Raw genomic sequence first — 10,223 nt, forward strand, 5'->3', positions numbered from 1 at the left:
TATATGTGTGTGTGTGTGTGTGTGTATATATATATATGTACTGTATATATGTATATATATACTGTGTATATGTATATATAGACTGTGTATATATATATATATATATATATATATATATATATGTATGTGTGTATGTATACATATGCATGTATACATATATACAGTATGTATACATATGTATATATATGTATGTATATATGTATGTATGTGTATATATGTATGTAAGTATGTATATATATGTGTATATATATGTATGTATATATGTGTGTATATATGTGTATACATATGTGTGTGTATCTATATGTGTGTGTATATATATATATATATATATTTGTATATATATATATATATATATATGTGTGTGTGTGTATATATATATATATATATATATATATATATTTATGTATATGTATATACATATGTGTATATATATATATATGTGCACACATGTATATATACACACGTGTATATATAAGATTGTATGTACGTATATATATATATATATATATATATATATATATGTGTGTGTTTGTGTTTGTATGTATATATATATATACACACGTGTATATATATTTATATGTGTGTGTGTGTATATATATATATACATACACACATACGTGTATATATACATATATGTATATATATGTGTATTTATATATGCATATCAACTGTATATGTGTATATATATACATTTGTATATAAATGTATGTGTATATGAATGAAACTTGGTTGTGTGTTAGTGTTGTTCTGGACTCCAGGATGGAGAGACGGCAGGCGAATTGCATTTAAAAAAAATCTACCTATTAGCAAAAGCAAAGATAGTGCAGTATTGAAGTAGACAAAAGATGCTAAATAGTCTCAAAAGCATATAGGGAAAGCTGTGCAACATGCAAAAGAATATAAACACATGAATTAACCGTCTCTACTCGGCATCTATTGCAACCCCCCAAAAGTAGCGGGAAATAGGACCGTATCAGTTTCGATGCTCAGATAGGAGAAGTAGTGGCGAAAAGGAGGAATACGGGAAATAGAAAAAAAAAGTGCACCGGACAGAAAATATTAGAAAATACCGGAAGCTTATAATAATTGTCATGACACAAGTATTAACGTGCAGAGGTAAATGTGTCTGAACATAGATGACTGTATCAAGTGTAAAACATACATGGAGAACGTCTGCAGAGCAGATAGCGGACAATAAAAAAAACTTTTATGATGTTTATTTCCGGATTTATAATCAAATATTGCAATTGAAATAGGTAGAAAAATAGCTTTCGAAATATAAAAAATTGTCCAATCAAACATATACTTTACGCCCTCTTCCCGCAGTACTTACTTGAGCCCCCTAGGTGTCGCACTTCCAGTTAAAGACCTCCGTATTAAAGTCCCATTTTTTTCCACAAAAGATTTAGATTCGGGCCTTCTTCTTGATTCCATTGTGTCACAACAAGTAAATCTGCGATGTGCTGACAACGAAGTTTGCATCTTTTGTTTGCGAAGGCTGTGAAGTGGCGCTGGAAGGCCTGCGGACGTGTGGCCGCCTTCCAGCAGAGGCTAATTACAAAGATGCAAAGCCAGACAGAGTTGGTTTGCTAGACTGCACGGAGCCTTTGTACGCCGCTGTCGAGGATGCGACATTGTTCCCTCTCAGGGGTCACACCAGGGGGCTTGTGGTCTGTTTGCACGCATCCATCACAACACTAGGGGGAGCCGCGAGGCGTTGACGTTCGAAAAAGTCCGCAAATGCTTAAATTTATAGTATCAGTATAATGGAAAAACATGTTGCCCTGACAGTGGAACCTCCATTTACAAACATAATTGGTTGTTGAACATGGTTCGTATACCGATATGGTAGAAGCAGAGTTGCACGGAGGAAACAATGTAAACATGAATAATTGGTTCCAGCCTCGACAAACACCCTAATTAAGTAAAAAAAACCTGGCATACTTAGATTATATATATATATATATTATTGCTTCCCTGTAAGAGTGTGAATGTATGTATATATGCTTACATGTGTATTTATATATGCATATATCCGTATGAATGTCTGTATATATGCATGTGTGTATGTATGTATACAAGCATATGTGTGTATCTATGTAGGTGTGTGTTTGTTTGTATGTATGTATGTATGTATGTATGTATGTGTGTATGTATATATGCATGTGTGTGTGTGTATGTATGTATGTATGTATGTATGCATGTATGTATGTATGTGTGTATGTATGCATTTGTGTGTTTGTATGTATGTATGTATGTGTGTATGTATGAATATATGCATATGTGTGTATGTGTATATGCATATGTGTGTATGTATATATCCATATGTGTGTATGTATGCATTTGTGTGTTTGTATGTATGTATATATGCATATGTGTGTATGTATGAATATATGCATATGTGTGTATGAACGTGTGTATATATGCATGTGTGTTTGTATGTATATATGTGTGTATTCATGTATAGACATATGTGTACATATATGTATATATGTACACATATGTCTATACATACATATATACATGTATATATCAGACGTGTATATAAGTATACTGCATATACTAGGAGTATATGCAGTATACACACACACACACACACACACACACACACACACACACACACTCAAAAATGATGTTGGTCGCTCCAAATCGGTAAAAATCCTGTTGCCACAATAAGAAAATACAAATCATTTTACCTCCCAGCAGGCACAAGAAGTTGATGCAACGTTGATTTTACATACATTTCCTTTGTTGAACAATTATGCGGCAAAAGCGTTGCTACAAAAAGTAGCACCACAGCTAATGTGTAGCATCATTTGAAAAGTCACCCGGACTTTTTGTATGAAGAGTGCTTGAAACTGCATTTCAACATCTCGGCCGCTGCCACACCCACAAAATGCCAAAGCAGCAATTTCCAGAACAACACCGTATATGGGCGATAACGTCCGCAGGAACCTACCACATAGTGAAGGACGTACACTATTTGATTTCTTATTATGCAGCTCATTTTTATTAGACACTTATTGAAATATCTTGTGTGACATCATGCACAAAAGTGCACTTTATTTGTTCTTAACTATTGTAGTGGCAATCTGTACAAAAAGTTCAGTTTAATTTAGTGTTGTTTTGATATGTCATCTTGGTTACATCATTCACAAAAGTGCACTAATTGCTTGTTTTAAAATGTGTCTGACAATCTTGCACTTTCTGTTTTGGGAATGTCATGAATGTTTCTGCCACAGCTTAGTAACTGTTAAATAAATACAGTTTTGCTAAATTGACTTAGTTGTGATTTCCCTCTCTGCATGAAAGTTTAAAAGTAGCATATATTAATGCAGTATGAACAAGAATGTTTTAATGTAGACACATAGAATAATTCTACTGCTGTGATTATATGCATCAGGTGTTAATTGAAGGCTAAGGCAAAAATATGGAGATATATATCGTGTAACGTGACATGGCCTAAAATATCGAGATATTAATGAAAGGCCAAATCGCCCAGCCCTACTTTGAAGCACAGATGTGAGGATATTAGGTAAATACAATTCTTGATGTTCATGCTCTACTTTGCTCCACTTTGTCCGTTTTTTTCCATCTTCACATCTTTAAGCTGTGTGGATCTTTTTATCTGCACAGTACGCCGACTAAGTCTAAAGGCGGTTAATATTCATGAACTTGTCATGAATACTTCAACACGGGGGGATCTTCACTTAAGAATGTTCTGGCGTACTGATATTTGCTTTTACACGCTCATGTTCATGTCATATGTGTCACAAGTAGAGCTAAGTAGTAACTAGGTATGGCGACATTTATTTATATCATCATTGGATTTATGGAAAAGGGCAGCTGTGGCTACAAATGTAGCTTACCACCACTTTGTGTGAATGTGGGGTGAACGAATGATGGGTTCTCACTTCTCTGTAAAGTGTCTAGAAAAGCGCTATATAAATCTAATGCATTATTATTATTATTATTATCATTACAACCTATTATTAAGACCGATTCTTTTGGCTCGTTCTGTCACGTGACTCTGTTTGACCAATCCAATGCAGGCATTTGTGACCTGTGACTCCATTTGACCAATCAAACGGAGCCGACAAGAATTATACTTCCGAGTTCCGGTATTTTTTTTCTGGTGCCTGTTCCTAACTGGGTCGGTCTGTTCTGGACAAATGATAAGGCTGTTGTTTTGTGTTTGTTTTCATAAAGCTAACCGTTGTAATTATGACACGCGGTCACGTTCACTTCAGCTGCTACGCATAAAAAAGACACAGGATGGGATAATCGTGTTGGAATAATCACAAATAAGTAGGGGTGTAACGGTACGTGTATTTGTATTGAACTGTTTTGGTATGGGGGTGTACCGAACGAATTTCGAAGTCTTAACAAGCTGATTTGCTTCTTCTGCCTCTGTCTCAGCACCCAGCATTGTCCCACCCACACAACCATCTGATTGGTTACATATATAGCAGTACCAGCCAATCAGCAGTGCATATTCAGAGTAGTAACAACCAATCAGCAGTGCGTATTCAGAGCGCATGTAGTAAATGTTTCAGCGTCGAGCAGATAGGTGTTTAGCAGGTGAGCATAAGGGAGCGTGCTCTCCCCAAATGATAATAAACACTCCAGTCAACTACTAGTAACATCACTATGAGCCCATTGACCTTCTAGAAACTTAAACTGCAGCTCAGCTTGCTCGCAGTTCTGGCTTGAGGTGAAGGCTTATTAGCTTTTAGCATAACGTTAGCTCATTTTGCGGTGTGTGTGTGTGTTTGTTTTACGGACAGAAAAGCTTTGAATGGCTGGGTCCCTGCTATCACATGTTGATAAAAATATTACATTTACATAATAAAAATCAACGACAGGCTTTCCGAATTCTGTGATAAATTAAGCATGATGAGTTGACTTGAAACCGTTTAATGTTGCACTTTTTATATGTAGAAGAAAAGTTTTGTAATTTTATTTAATCCGAGCAACAATTTGAGGCAGTTTAATGTTGATTAACATGGGCAGAATTATTATAGTGTTCCCAATGTTAAAAGGATCAAGCCATTGTTTACAAATTTGGTAAATAAATAACCCAAAAATGTATATTTTGTTGTTTTCTTACTGAAAATGAACCGAACCGTGACCTGTAAACCGCGCTACGTACCGAACCAAAATGTTTTTGTATCGTTACACCCCTACAAATAGGGAAGCAATAATGAAGCAATGCAAGCTTAAAAAAAAACAGTTGTTGCTTGACGTTGCTGGTGTATTGCCTCTTCTGCTAATAAAAATGGTCCACATTTTTATTTATACCAATTACATATACTATCGATAAGAGTACTGATGAATAGCAATATTGGTATCAGTATTGATATAATCCTAACCATATACATCGTCACTTCAAAATAGAGGAAACATGTTTCGGTAAGATGTGGATGTTTTTTTTATGTTTTAGCTAACGTTATGCTCACACTATCCTGGAAGATGTTGAAAGAGAGGTCACTATTTTGAACAGGCTGAATATTTTGGAGTTGGAACGGATGAAAAATGTGGTAATTGTGGAACTTAGGAAAAATGTCCCATTCATTTCAATGGGAATTTAATTTGAAATTTAGCGAATTTCGGGAAAAGCGGCAATTCTTTGGAAAATCGGTCGAGAAAAGTTAAAGTTAGGGCTGGGCGATATGACCTTTTTTTAATATCTCGATATTTTTATGCCATGTCGCGATACAGAATATATATCTCGATATTTTGCCATAGCCTTGAATGAACACTTGATGATACATATAATGACAGCAGTATGATGATTCGATGTGTCTACATTAAAACATTCTTCTTCATACTACATTAATATATGCTCATTTTAAACTTTCATGCAGAGAGGGAAATCACAACAAAGTAAATTGACCAAAACTGTATTTATTAAACAGTTATTAAGCAGTGGCACAAACATTCAAGTCATTTCAAAACAGAAAGTGCAAGATTGTCAGAGACATTTTAAAACAAGCTATTAGTGCACTTTGGTGCATGATGTCACTAAAATGACGTATTAAAACAACACTAAATTAAAGTGCACTTTTTGTACAGAACGCCACTACAATAGATAAAAACAAATAAAGTGCACTTTTGTGCATGATGTCACACAAGAATTTTCAATTACTGTCACATAAAATTGAGCTGCATATTAGGAAATCAAATAGTGTATGTCCTTCACTATGTGGTAGGTTACTGCGGATGTTATCTCCCTCTGTTGCTGACTATTTTTTTCATACAGTGTTGATGTGGAAATGGTTGCTTGGGCATTTTGTCAGTGTGGCACCGAAAGGAGATGTTGACATGCGCACTTTCAAGCACTCTTCATTCTTTAGCAGGTGAATTTTCAATAATGTTACTTTTTGTAGCAACGCTTTTGCCCCACACTTGAAAAATTACAGTTGTCTGTTCGACATATTCCCGCTTGAAGCCTAACCACCGCCAGATGATGGACCCCCTGCTGTTTTTCTTGGGAATTAATTCTTCCATCATTTGTTACCAGATTGCCACCTTCATTCTCTCGTATTACCACTCGCACCACAGCTAACGTTACCCATGCCGCTACCTCTCTGCTCCGTGATGGTGTATACGTATGCAAGAAGGTGTGCTTGTCTTATGTCTCTGTGAGGAGAGACAACGAAGAGTGAGAAAAGTTTGTAGTGTAATGTCCGAAGCTAAAAGCAACTGCGTGAGAATGTATACTCGAATATCACGATATAGTCATTTTCTATATCGCAAAGACAAACCCGCGATATATCGACTATATATCACGGGTTTATATATATATATATCGACTATATCAATATATCGCCCAGCCCTAGTTAAAGTAGTAACATTTTTCATTGACAAATGGTATTAAGAAATTCCAAGAATTTCGAGAAAACCGGGAATTTTTCCAGTTCAAAAAACAACTTTGTTTGTTGTCCTGATTAAGAGGAACGTTTTGACGGTGGAACGGTTAAAGTGGGTTGAAAAATGTTGGAAGGAGTCGTCGACAGAAAAAAGGGTCAAAAAAGGGGTTTGAAAAAAAGGGAATAGTTTGAATGTGCAGAATGGTGGATTGGTATGAATAAGTTGAAACATTTGGAAATGGAAGTTTGAAAAATGGCCAATTCATTTTGAATGAGAAAAATTATGGGAAATCTGGGAATTTTTGAAATTCGTCAAGGGAAAGCCCACGATTTCTGAATAGGCTGAACACTTTGAAGTTGGATCGCCTTGAATCGGATGAAAAATGTGGAAGGTAGAGTATGCCAAAAACTGGAGAAGAAGAAATAAATAGATGAATTTTGGTGTAGAAAAGCATATGTGTGAATTAGAGATGTCCGATAATGGCTTTTTTGCTGATATCCAATATTCCGATATTGTTCAACTCTTAATTACCGATTCCGATATCAACTGATAACTATATATACAGTCGTAGAATTAACACATTATTATGCCAAATTTTGTTGTGATGCCCCGCTGGATGCATTAAACAATGTAACAAAGTTGTCCTTGTTGCATTGTTTAATGAAAAAAAATGCCAACATGGCACAGCCATATTTATTATTGAAGTCACAAAGTGCATTGTGTTTTTTAACATACATTAAAACAGCAGCTTGGAATTTTGGATATGCTCTCCCTGAGATATTCCTGATACCCATTACAACTATGGAAAATACTTTACTTTGACTTTCACAAAGTGCATTATTTTTATTAAACATGCCTCAAAACAACAGCTACAAAAACAACGAAGGCACACAGCTTCAGTCCAGAGTATACTAGAGTAGTAACGTAAACAATAACCTTTAGTACAAGACTGTGTGGTACTACTTTTTTCTCGGCGTTTGCTTTTCATCGTGTACCTCCTTATGATTGTTGAAGAGGTGGGAGATCAAATTGCTCGTATTAAAGGAAGACGTCTTGGTTCCTCCTCGCATAACCAACTTTTTGCAGTCATTGCAAATTGCTAGTTTTTTATCGGTCGGAGACACTTTAAAATAATCCCAAACCATAGACATGGTGTCGTTAGTCAGTCATCGAGCGAGCTGGCTTGTTAGCCACGGCTACAGCACCGGCAACAACACACTCTTGTTGTTGTTACGCTCCGCTCGCGGCGGTTTGATGAGGTCATCAAAAGTCGCCAGTAAACCTGTCATGCTGCAGTCGTCAACTCCTGTGTTGTGTGTGAGAGGTTGAGAGGAGAGGGGCTGCTGACTGGGAGACGCAACTGCCTACGTACAGCCGCGTTTTAAAAAGTCATTAATTTTACTTTTTGAAACTTATGGCGATAATTTCCGATGCAACATTTTAAAGCATTTATCTATATTATCGGACATCTCTAGTGTAAATGCGCCAATGAGTTTTTACCTGGTTAAATGAAGGATGTTGATATTGATTGAAAACTATGACGATATTTTCTGATGCAACATTTTAAAGCATTTATCTATATTATCGGACATCTCTAGTGTGAATGCTCCAATGAGTTTTTACCTGGTTAAATGAAGGATGTTGATATTGATTGATTGTGAAGACTTTGAAACCAAAATAACGCGGTATCTGCAAAACAGTTAACCGTCAATATTTTATTTTTACTTTCAGTGCTTAAATTTCTAAACCAGCTTCAGATCTGACCGTCAATTAAACGTGTTTAATGTTTTTGGAGCAATGTCAGTTTTCATATTAATGTCAATATTGCAACATTTACTCATTACATTGCACCTGTTTGCTCTTTTAATGTCTTTTTTGTTTGTTTTGATATTTTTAAAATGTGGCAGCACAGTGGAATTGGGGTTAGTGCATGTCCTGAGTAGGGTTCAATCCCTTCAATTCCTTCTGTGTGGAGTTTGCATTTCCTCCCCGTGACTGCGTGGGTTCCCTCCGGGTACTCCGACATCCTCCCACTTCCAAAGACATGCACCTGGGGATAGGTTGATTGGCAACAGTGAATTGACCCAAGTGTGTGAATGTGAGTGTTGTCTGTCCATCTGTGTTGGCCCTGTGCGACTTGTCCAGGGTGTACCCCGCCTTCCATCCGAATGCAGCTGAGATAGGCTCCAGCACTCCCCGCGACCCCAAAAGGGACAAGCGGTAGAAAATGGATGGATGGATGGATGGATTATTAAAATGTGCTGCATAGCTTTAAAAAAAATTTGCCTTTGAGCACCCCCTGCTCCAAAGTAACTCTTAGTCGGGTACATTTTCTGGATCCTTCACCCCCCTCTGGTCCTGAAGGAGAGTGTATCGTTGTCACGGTGAGCAGCAAAAATGCAACTTTTTAATTAGACGGCGCAGCAGCCAAGGAGATGGGAGGTTGCGAGCTGCGGCATGTGGTTTGGATGTAACGAGGCGAAAGCGACGCAGCGGGGACAAGGTGTTGACTTATTAGGTGAAGTAAGAAGTGTAGGAAAATGTTATGTGTGGGTTTGTGGTCAGACTTCAACATATGGGAAAGTCCTTTTGTACTGTTTGTTGTTTTTCTCCAACGAGTTCTCTGTGTAGTTCAACACGGACATGATACATCCTTCAGTTTGTCCTGGTTTGTGTCCGCAGGTTTAGGACAAGGAGCTGCAATGAAGACAGCTGCCGAAGGTTTGGGGAAGTCTGCAATGGACGGCCGGTGGACGAGGAGGGCGGTGGTTGTGTTCTACGTGGTCCTGGAGCTCGTGGCGGTCTATTCAGCAGTGGTCCGAGGCACCCTGGATCTGCAGCTGGATGAGGAGCAGCCGGCGGGGACCATCATCGGCGACATCAGCGCGGGGCTGCCTCTTGGTGTAACGGCGTCGCTCTACTTCATCTCCGACCACGAGGGGACCGGCGTGAGCACCGACCTGGACATCGACGAGAGCACGGGAATTATTAAGACCGCCAAGGTTCTGGACCGCGAACTGAGGGACAGATACAACTTCATTGCGGTCACCATGACAGGCGTGACTGTGGAAGTGACCGTAAAGGTGAACGACATCAACGACCACGGTCCGACGTTTCCAAAAAGGCGAGCCGCTTTTAGAATTCCTGAGCAGACGGCCATCGGTACCAGGTTTCCCCTCGACCCGGCAGTGGATGGAGATAGAGGTCACTTCACCACACAGGGCTACCTCATTAAGGATGGAAACATTGGTCAGGCGTTTACCTTGGAGACCCGGAGGGGAAGCAATGAAGTTCTTTATCTGGACTTGGTGGTCAACGCCATTCTGGACCGAGAGAAAAGATCCACCTAT

The 10,223-nt window shown here is 38.1% G+C and overlaps 1 protein-coding gene across 2 annotated transcripts in view; it reads left to right on the forward strand.

The window, feature by feature from the left end:
• Positions 1 to 10,223, forward strand: part of LOC133537053 (protocadherin-16-like) — a 225,014-nt gene that overhangs the window by 24,125 nt on the left and 190,666 nt on the right. For both annotated transcript variants that reach the window (XM_061877891.1, XM_061877890.1), the window contains one exon: positions 9,556 to 10,223. This exon is cut by the window's right edge and continues 1,137 nt beyond it. In XM_061877891.1, the coding sequence (XP_061733875.1) occupies positions 9,576 to 10,223 (648 nt within the window). In that variant the 5' untranslated portion in view covers positions 9,556 to 9,575. The remainder of the gene's footprint in view (positions 1 to 9,555) is intronic.

This window comes from Nerophis ophidion, linkage group LG18 (assembly GCF_033978795.1).
Source record: "Nerophis ophidion isolate RoL-2023_Sa linkage group LG18, RoL_Noph_v1.0, whole genome shotgun sequence".
In the NCBI taxonomy this organism is placed as follows: Eukaryota; Metazoa; Chordata; class Actinopteri; order Syngnathiformes; family Syngnathidae; genus Nerophis; species Nerophis ophidion.